This window comes from Loxodonta africana, chromosome 23 (genome assembly GCF_030014295.1).
Source record: "Loxodonta africana isolate mLoxAfr1 chromosome 23, mLoxAfr1.hap2, whole genome shotgun sequence".
NCBI classification, from domain to species: Eukaryota; Metazoa; Chordata; class Mammalia; order Proboscidea; family Elephantidae; genus Loxodonta; species Loxodonta africana.
The window spans coordinates 77,174,830-77,195,218 of NC_087364.1; the positions used below are offsets into that span (position 1 = coordinate 77,174,830).

General features: G+C 40.3%; 1 protein-coding gene across 5 annotated transcripts in view; it reads right to left on the minus strand.

Annotated features, from left to right (window-relative positions):
• The window catches only part of IFT80 (intraflagellar transport 80), a 154,696-nt gene that overhangs the window by 117,847 nt on the left and 16,460 nt on the right, over positions 1–20,389 (minus strand). For 4 of the 5 annotated variants that reach the window (XM_064275663.1, XM_064275664.1, XM_064275662.1 and 1 more), the window contains exons 3-5: positions 20,018–20,237; positions 7,279–7,389; positions 5,342–5,410 (exon numbers count right to left, since the gene is read on the minus strand). In XM_064275663.1, coding sequence (XP_064131733.1) covers positions 5,342–5,410; positions 7,279–7,389; positions 20,018–20,237 — 400 coding nt within the window. Of the gene's footprint in view, positions 1–5,341; positions 5,411–7,278; positions 7,390–19,225; positions 19,371–20,017; positions 20,238–20,389 lie in introns of those variants that run through there. The other variant, XM_064275666.1, reaches the window with a different exon arrangement.

Sequence of the window (20,389 nt, forward strand, 5' to 3'; positions counted from 1 at the left end):
CTAGCCAGGACAAATTAGGCTGGAAAAAAGAAATAAATGGTATCCAAATTGGTAAGGAAGAAGTAAAAGGATCCCTATATTCATTGATAAGGTCTTACACAGAAATCCCCAAAGGATCCACAAGAAAATACTGGAACTAATAGAAGATTTCAGCAAAGTTTCAGGATACAAGATAAACATACAAAAATCAGTTGAGCTTCAAAGAGGAAATCACCAAATCAATACCATTTACAGAAGCCCCCAAGAAGATAAAATACTTAGGAATAAATCTAACCAGAGATGTAAAATGCCTATACAAAGACAACTACAAGATGCTACAGTAAGAAATCAAAAGAGATGTACGTAAGTGGAAAAACGTAACTTGCTCATGGATAGGAAGACTCAATATTGTGAAACGTGAATTCTATCCAAAGCAATCTACAGATACAATGCAATCCTGACCCAAATTCCAACAACATTTTTTAATGAGAGGAGGAATAAATCACCAACTTCACATGGAAAGGAAGGAGGCCCCAGAGAAGTAAAGCATTACTGAAGAAGAACAAAGTGGGAGGCCTCACACTACCTGATTTTAGAACCTATTATACCGCCACCGCAGTCAAAATAGCCTGGTACTGGTACAACAACAGATACATAGACCAATGGAACAGAATTAAGAATCCAGACATAAATCCATCCACATAGGAGCAGCTGAAAGTCCTTTAAATGGGGAAAAGACAGTCTCTTTAACAAATGGTGCTGGCATAACTGGATATCCATCTGCAAAAAAATGAAACAAGACCCATACCTCACACTATGTACAAAAACTAATTCAAAATGGATCAAAGGCCTAAATATAAAATCTAAAACGATAAAGATTAATGAAGAAAAAATAGGAACAACGCTAGGAGCCCTAATACATGGCATAAACAGTATACAAAACATAACAATGCACAAACACCAGAAGAGAAACTAGATAGCTGGGAGCTCCTAAAAATCAAACACTTATGTTCATCAAAAGGCTTCACCAAAAGTAAAAAGACAACCTACAGACTGGGAAAAATATTTTTGGCTACAACGTATCTGATCAGGGTCTAATCTCTAAAATCTACAAGATACTGCAAAATCTCAACAAAAAAAAAATCAAATAACCCAATTAAAAAATGGGCAAAGGATATAAACAGGCACTTTGCCAAAGACATACAGGCATCTAACAGATACATGAGGAAATATTCACGATCATTAGCCATTAGACAAATGCAAACCAAAAGAGACCATCTCACCCTAACAAGGCTGGCATTAATCGAAAAAACACAAAATAATAAATGCTGGAGAAGTTGTGGAGGGACTAGAACACTTATACACTGATGGTGGGAGTGTAAAATGGTACAGCCACTTTGGAAAAAGATTTGGCACTTCCTTAAAAAGCTAGAAATAGAAGCACCATATGATCCAGCAATCCCACTCCTTGGAATATATAGTAGAGAAATAAGAGCCGGCACATGAATAGATAACATGCACACCCATGTTGATTACAGCACTGTTCACAAAAGTAAAAAGATGGGAATAACCTAGATGCCCATCAACAGACAAATGGATAAACAAATTATGGTATATACACACAATGGAATACCATGCAATGATAAAGAACAAGGAGGAATCTGTGAAACATGTCACAACATGGATGAATCTGGAAGGCATTATGCTAAGTGAAATTAGTCAGTTGCAAAAGGACAAATATTGTATGAGACCACTATTATAAGAACTCAAGAAAAGGTCTAAACACATAAGAGAACATTTTTTTGATGGTTACAAGGGTGGGGAATAAGGGAGACAGTAGACAAGAATTATCTTAGGTGAGGGGAAGGACACCACACAATACAGGGGAAGTCAGCACAACTGGACTAATCCAAAAGCTAAGAAGTTTCCTGAACTCAACCAAACACTTCGAGGAACCGAGTAGCAGGGACAGGGGTCTGGGGACCACAGTTTCAGGGGACATCTAGGTCAACTGGCATAACAGTTTATTAAGAAAATGTTCTGCATCCCACTTTGGTGATTGGTGTCGGGGGTCTTAAAAGCTTGCAAGCGGCCATCTAAGACACATCAATTGGTCTCAACCCACCTGGAGCAAAGGAGAATGAAGAACACCAAAGACATAAGGAAAATATTAGCCCAAGAGACAAAGAGGCCACATAAACCAGAGACTCTATCATCCTGAGACCAGAAAAACTAGATGGTGCCTGGCTACCACCAATGACCACCCTGACAGGGAACACACCAGAGTCCCTGATGGAGCTGGAGAAAAGTGGGGTACAGAACTCAAATCCTCATAAAAAAGACCAGACTTAACGGTCTCGCTGAGACTAGAGGAACCGCAGAAGACATAGCCCCTGGGCTCTCTGTTAGCCCAGAACTAAAACCATTCCCGAAGTCAACTCTTCAGACAAAGATTACATTGGACTATAAAACATAAAATAATACTCATGAAGAGTGTGCTTCTTACTTCAAGTAGATACACAAGACTAAACGGGCACCTCCTGTTTGGAGGTGGGATGAAAAGGCAGAAAGGGACAGGAGCTGGTTGAATGGACACGGGAAACCCCGGATGGAAAGAGGGAGTGTGCTGTCACATTACAGGGATTGCAACTGGGGTGACATAACAATGTGTATATAAATTTTTGTATGAGAAATTAACTTGAGCTGTAAACTTTCACCTAAAGCACAATAAATAAATAAAAAGACTATATAGGTGATATTTACATACGGTATATATTTGCTCCTGTACAAAAAAATGGTAACATAAGTTGCCCCTGGGAATGTGAGCTCAGTAGTTGGAAGACAGGGGTAACACTGGAGAGAGGGATAGTGTTTAAAAGGTAAAAAAGGATATAAAGTAAATTTACATACTTTTTTGAGTTTTAAATTCTGAACCATGTGAATTATCACATATTAAAAATTGAAGTGAAAAGATTCAAGGGTTCTCTGCAAGGTATATATTAACGATCGAATTTTATGTTCACTATTATTGAAAGCAGGGGTTGCAAAATCTCTCCAGGAATGTGTGATGTTCTACCGTGTACTATAAATGAGTGAAGTTGATGGAGAAAAAGAAAAATAAGAAGACACAGAGAAGCTGAAGATGCAATTAAAAATGGAGCAGCCACTACTGAACCCCAGCTGACTGTATTCACGCAGGAAAACAGGCCAACGCTACAAGACGTCCCCGTTTTCAAGAGGAACCGGAAGTCCCAATTTGTATGTAAAATGTGAAAATCTGACTGATTTTTAATGTCAGGCCTGTACTGTGCTACTAGTGGTTTACATGCAGATGACGGGCCTTAACAACTTATTTGTAACCTCTGATTTATACGAAGTCCTTAATTTATGTGTACACTGCACCTTCAAACTGTCTTTGCAAGTTTGGAAACTACATATATTTTCTTCATCAGAGTAAAATAAACAGCAGTTTGGTTTCCAGACCCACGTATAGGGAAACTATCCCACTGATTTCAACTCATAGCCACCCTACAGGGCACAGTAGAACTGTCCCCATATGATTTTCAAGGAGCACCTGGTGGGTTTGAATCACCGGCCTTTCGTCAGCAGCCACGATCTTAACCACTATGCCCCTAGGGCTCCAAATAAACTATAGTACTGAACTAAGAGAACTGTATCAGTCTTTCTGATTTACGATATTTATATTAAAACTTATTCCAAGTTTCAGCTTTGGACTCTGGAAAGCCTAAAAGGGTGGATCAAGGGGTAGTAAAAGGAAAGGAGATGACTGGGGAGATTTAAGGAAATTGAAGAAGCCTTAGGGGGATACTGGTAAAGGGTCTCAGCCAAGAATTCAGATCTTATATGGTGTATAGTGGGATAAAACCAAAACCCAAACCTACTGCCGTCGAGTCAATTCCGACTCATAGCAACCCTACAGGACAGAGTAGAAGTGCCCCCACAGAGTTTCCAAGGAGTGCCTGGCGGATTTGAACTGCTGACATCTTGGTTAGAAGCAGTAGCACTTAACCACTACACCACCAGGGTTTCCACAGTGGGATAAGCGTTCAAAATTTCTCTGAAGATCCATGTCTTCCGTAGGCAACAAACTTAGTAGAAGGAAGAAAAAAGAAATAAAGGCTACATCTCAGCAGCATCAATAGCTGAAAAGAACTGTGGCTTCGGTACCACTACTAAGGGTCCCTGCAGTCCTTCCATGGGGCCAGTGATCTCAGGAAGAATTCTGTCAATTGTTCATAAGCCAGACACCACAGTGAGAATGCCAATAATTATCCAAATAGAAAAATCTATAGAGCCAAAAGTAAATTCCCATGTCCACTAGGAGATTAAAGTAAGATTTTTTTTTAAGGTACGTTTTATTAATAAAGTAACATTTTTTTCCTAACTGAAAATCATCCGTGAATGCTTCCATGAACTGTCAATTTTCTGCTCCTGGATAAATAATCCCGTTGGAAGTTATCTGTAGCAAAGATTTAACCTTAGGAGATAACCAATGCCTAATACTTCTGGTTACCAAAGCCAACATTCGATTAATGTGTAGCTCAAAGAACTATAAGTAATTTTAACATTACCCTGAAAGTAAAAACAATTTAAAAATAAAATCTGAAAAATTTTGGAAAGTTAGTCATTGGAGAGACTTCACAATACAACTTTATTGTATAATCCTAAAAAACAGTCTACGAGCTTTTCGGCAACCTGTACCTCAAAATCAGCTGATATGTGCTCAGACCAACATTAAAGCTGCATTATTATTGCTAGGTAAAACCCAACTAGGAAAATAAATCTGCTATACAGGAAAAAAAAAAATCATAAGCAGACTAAATTCTAACAAGAATGATTTTATGGCCACTTTTTTCCACTAACTGGAAAACTGGGATGCTCCTGAACAGTTTTTGGTTTACCAAGTTTTGAATCCTCAGCGTGTCTGCTCCCTTCCATTAGTACAGAAACCACACATACAACATAAATTTATAACGGGCACTAATATTATAAAGTTTTCTCACAATAGTATTCATATAACTAGAATCACAACCCTATTCCGGTTCAAAAACTTCAGAATTATTTAGCCTATAATCACCTTCACACAGATTAACTAATGTATAAAGAAAAAAGCCCTTGAGTATTTCTTATAATTCTTGGCTAGAATAATATGGCTACAGTGGTCCAACAGGCAACATGGAAAGTAAGGGGAAAAAGTGTAAATAGAAATAAAAGATTTCAGGTTTTGAACCTTACCAAATTGTCTCAAAAACTCTATTAGGCTGTTTTCAAAGAAAAATGTGAAGACATTTTTGTATTCTATAATTTTTGAAAAAATAAAATTATTGATTATAAAACATACCTTGCTGAGCTAAAGTTGATCTTAGCATCCCAGTCTTTGACCAGATTTTTATTTGTCCATCTTCTCCAACTGTGGAGAGAAAATAATTGATATTTTTATAGAAAACAAATTGAAACGTTTACATGTAACTATCAACAGTATCTATATTAATGCACATTTAAGATTCAAACACAATTTACTCTACTTAAATGACAGAGTGCATTACAACTGTTTAACACAAATTACTTTAAAACAATTTTAATAAAGTAGCTTAACTTCCATGATGAAAATTTTATTTTTTTCTTTCAATCTTGTCCTTGTTGTTAGGTGCCATGAAGTCAGTTCCAACTCATAGCAGCCCTACGTACAACAGAACGAAACACTGCCCAGTCCTGTGCCATCCTTACAGTTGTTATGCCTGAGCTCATTGTTGCAGCCACTGTGTGAATCCATCTCATCGAGGGTCTTCCTCTTTTTCACTGACCCTGTACTTTAACAAGCATGATGTCCTTCTCCAGGGATTGATCCCTCCTTATAACATGTCCAAAGTATGTGAGAAGAAGTCTTGCCATGCTTGCTTCTAAGGAGTATTCTAGCTGTACTTCTTCCAAGATATATTTGTCCATTCTTTTGGCAGTATATGGTATACTGAATATTCTTTGCCAACACCACAAATCAAAGGCATCAATTCTTCAGTTTTCCTCATTGATTCAATCTGAGAAGACATAACTACACTATTCAAATAATGTTTCTATTTCAAGGCAGTCTTCATCTCAGAATTCTAACAAAAGTGCTTTCAGTGTAATAAGAAAAGCTGCAGCCAAATTCCAGTGAGTTGGGGACTGAATGAAGTAGTAGACTACCTTTTTAAACAGCTTAGCTAAAAAGGGAAAAAAGAAAGATGAAGTTGTAGCTAGAGAGAGTTGCTTCCTTAAGGGAGGGATTTCTTTCTGGTTAATTTTTAAAATGGGCAACATCTGAACACATTTATATGCTGAAAAACAAACCACTGGAAAAGAACAAGGCGAAGATAGGTGAGAGGAGGGTCAACTCCCTGAGAAAAGTCCTAGAGACGGCCTAGAGGACAGGCGTGATAGTTTTAAAACATGTCCATAAATTCTTTGTTATTCCTACTTCAAGAGATAGATCTTAATTTTCCTCTTCATAAGCGTGGGCTGTACTCAGTGACTTGCTAGTGAAAAGAATGTGGTGGAAATGATGGAGTATGACTTCTAAGGGTGGCTAATAAGAGATATGGTGGCTTCTATCTTGCTCTCCCTTGGATCATTCACTCTTGGACAGCCAGCTGCCATGTTGTGAGAACACTCAAACAGCCCTATGTAGAGACTTGTGTCCAAGAGCTGAGGTCTCCTGACAACAGCCAGGGACGAACTAATGCCTCTTACCAACAGTCATGTCAGTGAGCCATTGTGGAAGACGCCACTCCAGCCCCAGACACGCCTATGTGACTGCAGCCCCATCCAACATCTTGACTGCAACATCACGATAGACTCAGCCAAACAGGCCCACCCAGCTAAGCCGCTTCCTGACTCACAGAAACTGTGAGATAATACATGTTTATTATTTTAAGCTGCTAACTGTTGGATTATTTGTTATGCAGCCAAAGATAATACAATAGATGAAGATATGAATCCTTGGAATAGGGTAGGGGATGGAAGATGTAAGAGAGTAAAGGTCTGTTAAATGAGAATATTTTCTCCATACTTGACTGTACCAAAGCCTTCTTTGACTGAACATTCTCCATAAGTCACAAAGAAAACTAATAATTAACATGGCATTACTAATGATTACATTTATATAGAAGTCTAGAGCAATTCTGTTCCAATTATTTGCTATTAGTGAAGGACACTACAGTATAGCTAAATGAAAATATTTTTCTCCTTTGGAAATTTTTCAAAAAAACTGCATTTGAAACATCATTTCTGCAGATAACTTGCCTGTAACCAATGCTGTCCCTTCATAATTCCATCTTCCTGCAAGTACCGCTCCACAGTGAGCTTCTACACTTTTTTCCACTCTTCCCAACTTGGAAATCAGATGAAATTTACCTAGAAGAAATTATATTTTATTAAACCAATTTATTTAGCTAACAAATATTTATTGATTACTTACAACTAGTTACCAAAGTGTTACACAGTGGAGACATCAGGGTAAATAACACATAGTTATTCTTACTCTCAGGGAACATTCAAATCTATTGGAAAACAGACACAAAAACAAAATTATAAAACTCTGAGATAGGTGCTATTACAGACATTTGAATACAGTGCTATCATAGTTCAGAGAGACAATAAAAATCTCCTGGGATATGGCCAAGAGGAACCAGGAGAAACATCAAGAAAGACTTATTTAAGCAGAGTTCTGTAGTCTTGTGCTCTTTTTAAAGGCTATAGAAAAGCTGAAACAGCTGTAGAGGAGAGGAACAAAATAGGTAACAAAATGAGTGAACTGTGTGTCCCCAAAAAATATGTATATCAATTTGGCTAGGCCATGATTCCCAGTATTGTGTGCCTGTGCACCATTTTGTCATCTTATGTCATTTTCCTGTGTGTTGTAAATCCTGTCTCTATGATGTTGATGAGATGGGATTAGCAGCAGTCACGTTAATGAGGCAGGACTCAATCTATGAGATTCGATCGCATCTTGAGACAATCTCTTCTGACGTATAAAAGAGAAGCAAGCAGAGAGACGTGGGGACTGCATACCACCAAGAAAGCAGTGCCAGGAGCAGAGCACGTCCTTTGGACCCGGGTTTCCTGCACGAAGAAGCTCCTAGACCCAGGGAAGATTGATGATGAGGACCCCCTCCAGAGTCGACAGAGAAAGAATGCCTTCTGCTGGGCTGGTGCCCTGAATTTGGACTTCTAGCCTCCAAGACTGTGAGAGAATAAATTTCTCCTTGTTAAAGCCATTCACTTGTGGTATTTGTTACAGCAGCACTAGATAACTAAGACAATGGATAATCTCAGGTTTTAAAACACCTGTCTTACATGATTTTATACCGTGCCAGGTACAGAAAGGCAAAAAGAAGCCAGCTACTTTGTTGTTCTCAAGAAGTTTACACACATATATAATCAAAAAAGTAAAGAACTTTAAATTTTAAAAGAAATAAGCAAACTATGTAAGAGCTGTCAAGAGAACAAACCAGTGTGCAGAGTAAGTGCTACAGGAAGCCACGAAAGGATCAGTGCAGTTTGGAAGGATCAAGAAGTCTAGTTTTTTGTTTTTTTTTTAGTGAGTAATAAATATAATAAAGTACAATGAAACTAGAAATTTTTCCCCAAATTAAAAAAAGAAGTTATTTCTGCAGTAAAAGAATAATGTGGCATGAACATTAGCTGCCTAATCAAACTTTGGCTCAGAGGATTTATTTTGTTTAAATTCACTTTTAACTCGTAAATACTCCGATCTAATAATAACAATCCATTAAAGACGTAATTTAAGTCAGATAATTAAGACAGCTTTAAGACGTTTAACAGCTAGCACCCTCTGCTTACTGCACTGACCACCTACCCACTCCCAGCAACAAAGTCCTTCCCCCTCGTCCACACATGCACCCTGTGTACCTGACCTGTAGCTCCGTTACGGCCGCACACGCTCACTGTGTACCTGACCTGTAGCTCTGTTAGGGCCGCACACGCACACTGTGTACCTGACCTGTAGCTCCGTTATGGCCGCACACCACACTGTGTACCTGACCTGTAGCTCTGTTAGGGCCGCACACGCTCACTGTGTACCTGACCTGTAGCTCCGTTACGGCCGCACACGCACACTGTGTACCTGACCTGTAGCTCCGTTACGGCCGCACACCACACTGTGTACCTGACCTGTAGCTCCGTTACGGCCGCACACCACACTGTGTACCTGACCTGTAGCTCCGTTAGGGCCGCACACGCACACTGTGTACTTGTCCTGTAGCTCCGTTAGGGCCGCACACGCACACTGTGTACCTGACCTGTAGCTCCCTTAGGGCCGCACACCACACTGTGTACCTGACCTGTAGCTCCGTTACGGCCGCACACGCTCACTGTGTACCTGACCTGTAGCTCCGTTACAGCCGCACACGCACACTGTGTACCTGACCTGTAGCTCGGTTAGGGCCGCACACCACACTGTGTACCTGACCTGTAGCTCCGTTACGGCCGCACACCACACTGTGTACCTGACCTGTAGCTCCGTTACGGCCGCACACGCACACTGTGTACCTGACCTGTAGGTCCGTTACGGCCGCACACGCACACTGTGTACCTGACCTGTAGGTCCGTTACGGCCGCACACCACACTGTGTACCTGACCTGTAGGTCCGTTACGGCCGCACACGCACACTGTGTACCTGACCTGTAGGTCCGTTACGGCCGCACACCACACTGTGTACCTGACCTGTAGCTCCGTTACGGCGGCACACGCTCACTGTGTACCTGACCTGTAGGTCCGTTACGGCCGCACACCACACTGTGTACCTGACCTGTAGCTCCGTTAGGGCCGCACACGCTCACTGTGTACCTGACCTGTAGGTCCGTTACGGCCGCACACGCACACTGTGTACCTGACCTGTAGGTCCGTTACGGCCGCACACCACACTGTGTACCTGACCTGTAGCTCCGTTACGGCCGCACACGCTCACTGTGTACCTGACCTGTAGCTCCATTACGGCCGCACACCACACTGTGTACCTGACCTGTAGCTCCGTTACGGCCGCACACCACACTGTGTACCTGACCTGTAGCTCCGTTACGGCCGCACACGCACACTGTGTACCTGACCTGTAGCTCCGTTACGGCGGCACACCACACTGTGTACCTGACCTGTGGCTCCGTTACGGCGGCACACGCTCACTGTGTACCTGACCTGTGGCTCCGTTACGGCCGCACACGCTCACTGTGTACCTGACCTGTAGCTCCGTTACGGCCGCACACGCACACTGTGTACCTGACCTGTAGCTCCGTTACGGCGGCACACCACACTGTGTACCTGACCTGTAGCTCCGTTACGGCCGCACACCACACTGTGTACCTGACCTGTAGCTCCGTTACGGCCGCACACCACACTGTGTACCTGACCTGTAGCTCCGTTACGGCCGCACACGCACACTGTGTACCTGACCTGTAGCTCCGTTACGGCCGCACACCACACTGTGTACCTGACCTGTAGCTCCGTTACGGCCGCACACCACACTGTGTACCTGACCTGTAGCTCCGTTACGGCCGCACACCACACTGTGTACCTGACCTGTAGCTCCGTTACGGCCGCACACCACACTGTGTACCTGACCTGTAGCTCCGTTACGGCCGCACACCACACTGTGTACCTGACCTGTAGCTCCGTTACGGCCGCACACCACACTGTGTACCTGACCTGTAGCTCCGTTACGGCGGCACACGCTCACTGTGTACCTGACCTGTAGCTCCGTTACGGCCGCACACCACACTGTGTACCTGACCTGTAGCTCCGTTACGGCCGCACACGCACACTGTGTACCTGACCTGTAGCTCCGTTACGGCCGCACACCACACTGTGTACCTGACCTGTAGCTCCGTTACGGCCGCACACCACACTGTGTACCTGACCTGTAGCTCCGTTACGGCCGCACACGCTCACTGTGTACCTGACCTGTAGCTCCGTTACGGCGGCACACGCTCACTGTGTACCTGACCTGTAGCTCCGTTAGGCATCTCCCACTGGGCTGTGACTTCCTTCAGGGCAGGGAGCCAGGCCTTACACACATTTTTACCTCCAGCAATCCTTTTACACAACCAGCATCTGTTAAATTTAACCAACTCAGTAACCATATGAGGAACTCTACAAAGTGACCTACTTTGACATTTTCTTTCATTTTAATAACTTTCTTCCTCTCATCATTTCCTACATCCTCAACCATAAGCTACCACTTTCCTTTAACCATTCTACTAGCACCATCGACTTTTCCTCAGACTTTCCTTTTTATTTTATATTTACCACTGGGCCATTTTTCTATGTAATAAGATTATTTTGAATGCAACTGTGCTATTACAGCTTTCTAAAACTAATTTGAATGTACTTTTTAAAATGCATTTCTTTAAGCTAATCCTTGGATCATTACTTTATCCAGGTCTGTTTCATTAAATGAGAGCATATTACGTGGCACATGGTACCCACGTAATAAACAACTGTTGAATATAATGAATGAATCCATCAACAAAGAGATTAACCAAATAACTCTTGAACCAGAAATGAGGGGCTCAGAAATTATCTATCACCTATTCCTTTTTTTAAGGAAATGGCATATTAGATTCCTGATATTTCCTGTCTGAAAATACGTAACACTGATTTTTCTGACTAGTACCAAAATTACTCTTGCATTCCATGACCTTATAGAAGACATACACCAGGACAGGGAGGCCAGCTTTTTGCACAGACTGGGCACTCAATAAATCGTTGACCTTTGTATTATTTTTTTTTTTAATAATTTTTATTGTGAAAGTTTACAAATCAAGTCAGTCTGTCACGTATAAACTTATATACACCTTACTACATACTCCCATTTACTCTCCCCCTAATGAGTCAGCCCGCTCCCTTCTTCCAGTCTCTCCTTTCCTGACCATTTTGCCAGTTGCTAACCCTCTCTACCCTCCTATCTCCCCTCCAGACAGGAGATGCCAATATAGTCTCAAGTGTCCACCTGATACAAGTAGCTCACTCTTCATCAGCATCTCTCTCCAGCCCATTGTCCAGTCCCTTCCATGTCTGATGAGTAGCCTTTGGGAATGGTTCCTGTCCTGGGCCAACAGAAGGTTTAGGGACCATGACTGCCGGGATTCTTCTAGTCTCAGTCAGACCATTAAGTCTGGTCTTTTTATGAGAATTTAGGGTCCGCATCCCACTATTCTCCTGCTACCTCAGGGATTCTCTGTTATGCTCCCTGTCAGGGCAGTCATCGGCTGTGGCCGGGCACCATCTAGTTCTTTTGGTCTCAGGATGATGTAAGTATCTAGTTCATGTGGCCCTTTCTGTCTTGGGCTCATAGTTATCGTGTGACCTTGGTGATCTTCATTCTCCTTTGATCCAGGTGGGTTGAGACCAATTGATACATCTTAGATGGCCACTTGTTAGCATTTAAGACCCCAGACACCACACTTCAAAGTGGGATGCAGAATGTTTTCATAATAGAGTTTATTATGCCAATTGACTTAGAAGTCCCCTTAAGCCATAGTCCCCAAACCCCCGCCCTTGCTCTGCTGACCTTCGAAGCATTCAGTTTCTTTGCTTTTTGACCTTTGTATTTTATCTGATTGTAACAAATTGCTTGAATAACACATCCAGAGTCATGTAACGTAAGTCAAATATTTTAAAACCTATAATTACCCATCTAACTATTTGGGTTCTTCTCTACACGTTTCCCAGCTTTTCTATAACACTTAAAAAAATGCAAGACCAAGACTAGGGCTAAATTATTTCTAATTACTTGCCGGGGTGGGGTTGGGAAGAGAATGTAAACAAGAAGATTCATTCATTCATTCATTCATTCAGCAAACAATGAATGATTTGGATAAAAAAGATGAGTATCTAAACCCTAAAGAATAAAATTAATCTCATTATTAAATAAAAGATAAACTAAAAAAAGAAAGATTATAAACAAGAAAAAGAACAGAGGAAGTGGATTGAAAATACATGAAATACCCCCTGAAACTATTGTCCTGAGATAATCTTTAAACCTTAAACCAAAAATATCCCCTGAAGTCTTTTTAAAATGAAACAATAATTGAGCTTAACTAGTAAAGAATATCGGCCTCAAGTATTATGCTCTTTTAGGATCTATCTATATGGGATCAAAGGAGCCCTGGTGGCGCAGTGATTAAAGTACTTGGCTGCTAACTGAAAAGGTCAGCAGTTAGAATCCACCAGCCACTGCGTGGCAGAAAGATGTGGCAGCCTGCTTCCCAAAAGACTAGGGTCGCTGTGAGTCGAAATTTGACTCAATGGCAACTGGTTTGGCATACGGGATCAAACTGACAATAGTAACTGCAAAGATTAGACGGGAAGCTTAGGAGGCAATGAGTTCACGTTTAGTGGAGGAGGAACAACTCAGGAAAGGCTGAGAATGGCTGCACAACTTGAAGAATGTGGTCCATGTCACTAAACTGTACGTGTAGAAACTGTTGAATTGGAGTATGTTTTGCTATGTATATTCTCAACAATAAAAAATACAGGAAATGCATTTTAAAATATTAGAAATGCCTTAAGAAATGGCTACTTTAGGGAGCACAAGAAGACTTGGAACAGAGCACTTAGGGAAAAACACACACGAGCACTTTTGCAGAGGACAAATGGTTGCAAAAACGTGGCAGAGGTTTACAAAAAGCCACAAAGAGATTGGTAATGGCTAACTTATGATAAAAATCAAATACATAAATGCACAAATAGATTTTAAAGTGAGATTTAAAAATGGACATATTAACTAAATAAAAGAATATTTAGGTTACTTTAACATAACCAATACAGTGTATTAAAAAAGTCAATTTTCATTAAATATAGTTTACGTAGTGTTTAATGACTTCACGAAAGATGTTAGGTCAGAATTCCTTTATACAGCAGTTCTTCTAAGGCATTTTAAATAATTCAGTTCATTTTTAAATGTGATTAACAAAGAAATATCTCTTCTTAAAAGTGAGTTACAGCTGCAGGAAACATTGAGAAAGAGGCAATAACGTTGTAGCTAGAACCTGATGAGAAAAAATACTTGGCAAAAGTCTGCTTCCTAAGCAACCAAGGTGTCCATCAATGGATGAATGGATAAATAAATTATGGTATATTCGCACAATGGAATACTACACACTGATAAAGAACAATCAGGAATCTGTGAAACATTTCATAACATGGAGGAACCTGGAAGGCATTATGCTGAGCGAAATTAGTCAGATGCAAAAGGACAAATATTGTATAAGACCACTATTATAAGATTTTGAGAAATACTTTAAACTGAGAAGAACTCATTCTTTTGTGGTTACGACAGAGGGGAAGGAGGGAGGGTAGGAGAGGGTTATTTACTGATTAGATAGTAGATAAGAACTACTTTAGGTGAAGGGAAGGACAATACTCAATACAGGGAAGGTCAACTCAACTGGACTGGACCAAAAGCAAAGAAGTTTCCTGAATAAACTGAATGCTTCGAAGGTCAGCAGAGCAAGGGCAGGGGTTTGGGGACTATGGCTACAGGGGACATCTAAGTCAATTGGCAAAATAAATTCTATTAAGAAAACATTCTGCATCCCACTTTGAAGTGTGGTGTCTGGGGTCTTAAATGTTAACAAGCGGCCATCTAAGATGCACCAATTGGTCTCAACCCATTTGGATCAAAGGAGAATGAAGAACACCAAGGTCACAAGATAATTACGAGCCCAAGAGACAGAAAGGGCCACATGAACTAGATACTTACATCATCCTGAGACCAGAAGAACTAGATGGTGCCCGGCCACAGCTGATGACTGCCCTGACAGGGAGCACAACAGAGAACCCCTGAGGGAGCAGGAGAGCAGTGGGGTGCAGACCCCAAATTCTCATAAAAAGACCAGACTTAATGGTCTGACTGAGACTAGAGGAATCCCGGCGGTCATGGTCCCCAAACCTTCTGTTGGCCCAGGACAGAAACCATTCCCAAAGACAACTCATCAGAGATGGAATGGACTGGACAATGGGTTGAAGAGAGATGCTGATGAGGAGTGAGCTACTTGTATCAGGTGGACACTTGAGACTGTATTGGCATCTCCTGTTTGGAGGGGAGATGGGAGGGTAGAGAGGGTTAGAAACTGGCAAAATGGTCACAAAAGGAGACACTGGAAGGAGGGAGTGGGTTGACTCATTAGGGGGAGAGTAAATGGGAGTATGTAGTAAGGTGTATGTAAGTTTATACTTGAGAGACTGACTTGATTTGTAAACTTTCACTTAAAGCACAATAGAAATTATTTAAAAAAAAAAAAAAAGTCTGCTTCCTATACTTCAGACCTACCCAAAATCCCAAGGATCTTTTTTTGAATTTAAAACAACAGAAGGAGGGGGCCGGACAAAGGGAAGAATGGTGAACAAATGCAGATACCGTAACCTCATTTCTGCCAACCTTAGGGGAAGAAAAATCAAGGTAACAAGTTGGTATTCACTGGAAAAGAGGACCTCTTGAGCAACAAATTAAATATTTGAAAAGTTAAAAAAAAAAAAAAAAAGGCACGAACAAAGAACATGGCACTAAACTATAAAGTGGCCTCCGATGTTTAAGTGGTAGGAGGTCCTCTGACCACCTCTGGATGTCATCCACCTTCTTTGAACACATCTTTCTCGTTTCCAGGTGCTGTTTTGTGTCTCACTCTTCCATTTCTTTTCTTTGAGCTATCATTCTTTTCCCTCTCGTATAAGATCCCAAATAACCCTCGAACTTGCCAGGAAGCAATACTCAACTACTACACTCCACTTTGTTCTCTCTTTTCCCTACAATTCGTTGTGGCATGCTACATTATTATTTTTTTTTTTTAAAGAATAAACATTAAAATAAAATTAAACATTATGCTTTCTCAAGATCCACAATATATTTTGCCATACTTAAGCTTGCCAATTTATCTTTTAAATTACCATACATTTTTGTTTTACTTGAGACATTTTTTCCTATGAGAAAGTGTTTTATCTAAAGCCAGTGTGAAATACAGGCTCATGCAACTACCCTTCAGTTAAGTGTTAAGTAAGTCATCTCAATAATTCAGGCAAACATTCAGACAACAAAAGTTACCAAGACTAGTTATGCTCACTGCCCATAAAAGTCAACCCTCATGCACTGTGAATTTAAAAGAAAGTAAAATGAGAAAACACATGTCTACCTCCTTATATTTGCCAAAAGAAACACAGAAAGCATAAGTCAGAAACCAAAGACACTGGCTACCTACAGGGAGTAGAAAAGAACAGGATATGTGAGTTTGAGGAGGTGACACTCCTCTGAGTATATCTTTTAATGTAGTTTTGACTTTGTGGAACCACCCATGTTAATGTCTTACATATTTAAAAATAATCAGATCAACAAGGAATAGGAAGGTCTTGAATGAGAAACATAAAAAAATAAATTAACCTAACTGTATTTCCAGTGAGTAACATAACCACACCTAAGCAGGAGTTAGAGAAATAACGCAAGTAACTTTTCAACTAGGATTTTGACTCTATATCCTCAGTCTAAAGATAAAAAACAACATGAAACAAATATTCAACTGTATTAGATTTATTTTTTGAAGTAGTATGTTAGTATGGGTTAGCAATTCTCACACTAATCTTTCCTGTATATTGTAGAATTGAGTAAATATATTGAGAATAATGGAAGCCAGGCTTCCTCACTGTTTTCAAACATGGAAAAAGTAAAGACTAGAATTAATTCTGTGGTGTTATATTACAATTGTTGGTATCAGTACGAATTCGTGATTTTTTAATATGGGTGGATGGATGGATGGATGGATAGACAGACAGCTAGACAGAGAGAAATAGCTACAGATATGTATGTTTTTGAACATACATTTATTTAAATTTCTGTTTCTTAGGTCTATCCACTGAAAGGGTCTTGAAGCAAAAAAACCTTGCTGGGATGAAGAAAAATACACAAAACAGGTTTCCTTGGATAAATGGCTGATCTGGGGGCAGGGACTAGGAAAATACAAGGTGAGCCTGAAGTTAAAAAAAAAAATCACCATTTGGCAACCATCTTAGCAATAAATGATTCAGTCAAGAATCATCAATAGATACTAAGAGAGTGGGAGGAAGCTTGAGAAGGAAGAGAATATTTAGTCTCAAAGTATACCTTTATAAATTGTTTACTAAAACGGAAAAATAGTGATTTTACATTCTATTAACTTAGTGCACACAACCTTACCAAGTAATCAAAGTTAACATCACCAATTACTGGTCAAATGGACATCATAAGTCTCCTGATCTGATGCTCTGAGAGGGACACAATAAACATCTGTAATATTCCTGCTAAAAATATATACAAAGAATCTAATCATGAGGAAACATCAGACATTCTACAAAATAATAGGCTTGTTTTCTTTAAAACTGTCAGTACCATAAAAAAAAAACAAAGGCTGAGCAGTTGCTCCAGATTAAAGGAGGCTAGAGAGACATGATAAAAGCAATGTATAATCCTGGACCAGAAAAAACAAATTTCTGTAGATAACATTATTAGGCAAATTAGTGAAATTTAAATGTGAACTATATATTAGATAATAGTACTACATCAACATAAAATTTCCTGATTTTGCTAAATGTATCGTGGTTATGTAACAGAAAATCCTTATTCTTAGGAAGTTCATTTACGTATTTATGGTTAAAGGGATATGTCTGCAAATTACTCTCAAAGATTTCAGAAAACAAAAGTAAGTGTATGTGGCGGGGGGAGTGTGTGCATGTGTGTGCGTGCGTGTATGTGTGTGCGTGTGCGTGCATATGCATGTGCGTGTGTGTACAGGGTGGAGGGAAGGGAGAGAGAGAGAAGAGCCAACAACAATACAGTATAAAGGGCAAAACGTTAACAATTGGTGAATTTAGATAAAGGATATGCAGAGTTCACTGTACTATTCTTGCAACTTTTCTGTAAATGCAAAATTAAATAGTTAAAAAAGGTCAATCCTCTACTTTATCATCTGAGGTAAGTTAAATTTTCGTTGTGATACAAACACAACCAAATTCCACTTTGGATTCAATCGTCTATACGTTAGGCACCAAGTGCTTCCACCCATATATCTCATTTAATGTGAGTTTCAGGAAAAAAAAAATTTTTTTTTTTTTTTTCAAAATCAAGGTTTTTTAAGAAGAACTGGCCACAGTTCATTTGTAAATGAAGTGGGAGCTGATGTCACCATTTGCCATAACGTCCCTTCCCTCTTCTGGCTATAAAAGTCCTCTTTCCTTTCCTTTGCCACGGGGATGACCTGAGGCCCAGTCACAGCGTCCCATTCTTTTGACCAAAGTGATTCACTCAGTGATGGGCACACGACCCAAGCTTGGCTAGGACTCTCTGTAGCTTGCCTGCCAGAGACACTGAGAGAGAAGCACTCTTTCTGCTCGTGTTTCTGATCTTGAAGAAAGAGCCCTGGGCTTCTGGCGGCCGTCATGTTCATCAGGTGGGGCAGGTTATCCAAGAGACTTTCTGCAAGAACAAAGGCCTGATACTGCAGCGTTTGAAGATCTGCCCCTGGGGCTAGGTGAATCAGAAATGCCATGTGTGCTAATTAGTCTACAAGGTTTCTGTTATTTTCAGTGAATGTACCCTAGCTGACAAAGTGAGTGAAGTTTAACAACAGATGAAAATAACTCAAGTATTTCTAAGAAAACAAAAATAAAAACGTTCCTTTAAGAAAGACAACACACAATACAGGCGAGGTCAGCACAACTGGACTAAACCAAAAGCAAAGCAGTTTCCTGAATAAACTGAATGCTTCAAAGGCCAGTGTAGCGGGGGCAGGGGTTTGGGGACCGTAATTTCAGGGGACATCTATGTCAATTGGCATAATAAAATCTATTAAGAAAATATTCTGCATCCCAGTGGCGTCTGGGGTCTTAAACGCTAACAAGCAGCCATCTAAGATGTATCAATTGGTCTCAACCCACCTGGATCAAAGGAGAATGAAGAACACCAAGGACACAAGGTAATTACGAGCCCAAGAGACAGAAAGGGCCACATGAACCAGCAATTACATCATCCTGAGACCAGAAGAACTAGATGGTGCCCAGCTACAACCGATGACTGCCCTGACAGGGAACACAAGAGAGAACCCCTGAGGGAGCAGGAGGGCAGTGGGATGCAGACCCCAAATTCTCATAAAAAGACCATACTTAATAGTCTGACTGGGACTAGAAGGACCCTGGTGGTTATGGCCCCCAGACCTTCTGTTGGCCCAGGACAGGAACCATTCCCAAAGCCAACTCTTCAGACATGGATTGGACTGGACAACGGGTTGGAGAGGGATGCTGGCGAGGAGTGAGCTTCTTGGATCAGGTAGACACTTGAGACTATGTTGGCATCTCCTGCCTGGAGGGAGATGAGAGGGTAGAGGGGGTTAGAAGCTGGCGAAATGGACATGAAAAGAGAGAGTGGAAGGAGAGAGCGTTCTGTCTCATTAGGGGGAGAGTAATTGGGAGTATATAGTAAGGTGTATATAAGTTTTTATGTGAGAGACTGACTTGATTTATAAATTTTCACTAAAAGCACAATAAAAATTATTAAAAAAAAATAAAAAATTCCCTTAAAAAGCAGGGAAAAAATTATGCTTTTTATTTACCAATAATATAGCTAAGATTACATAATCTCCAACTCTTTAAGTAGAAATTAACATGTACTGGATATTAAAAGCTATATTTAATAAATGTTTACTATAGGGTCGCTATAAGTTGGAACCAATTCAACAGCACCTAACGACAATAACAAAGTCTGAGTTACGTCCATTATTTTTTTAAGTGAGTTATGTTATAATTAAATTTGAAAAAACCAGAAATCAAGAGTATGGTGACAGCTTAACTCAGCTCTGGACAGCACAGTATAATTCACTTTCTTCCATGACAATAGGTAGTCAAATCCACGAATATCAGTTTTGTAAAACAAGTCAAAGCATAAGTCATACTAACATATTATGTATTTTAAACACAAAGATGAACATATATCATTTATTAAAAACTTACCATCAGAACTTGTGAGGACAAAGCTCTCTGCCTGAGTCTGTTTCTTTATGCCTAAACTTTTTGGAAACCAGTGAAGGTCTATTGGGTAAATATCCTCAGGAAGCTTTACTATTTGGCTTGTCTCACTGGTCAGCAAGTTCCACTTCACTATCTGGTGATCATCACTGCAGGAATACAGTTCTTCAGCAGTCGTCCAGCCCACACAGCTTACTAATTCTTGATGTGTCACCATGTTAAGGAGGCATAAAACACACCAAAGTCTTAATAAATACAATAATGTGCATATACAGGTTACAAGAAGGAAGTAAAATAGGGCCAAACATTTTCAAGCTTCTAAAGGTATTTTTCATTTTATAACTTTAATATTTTTTT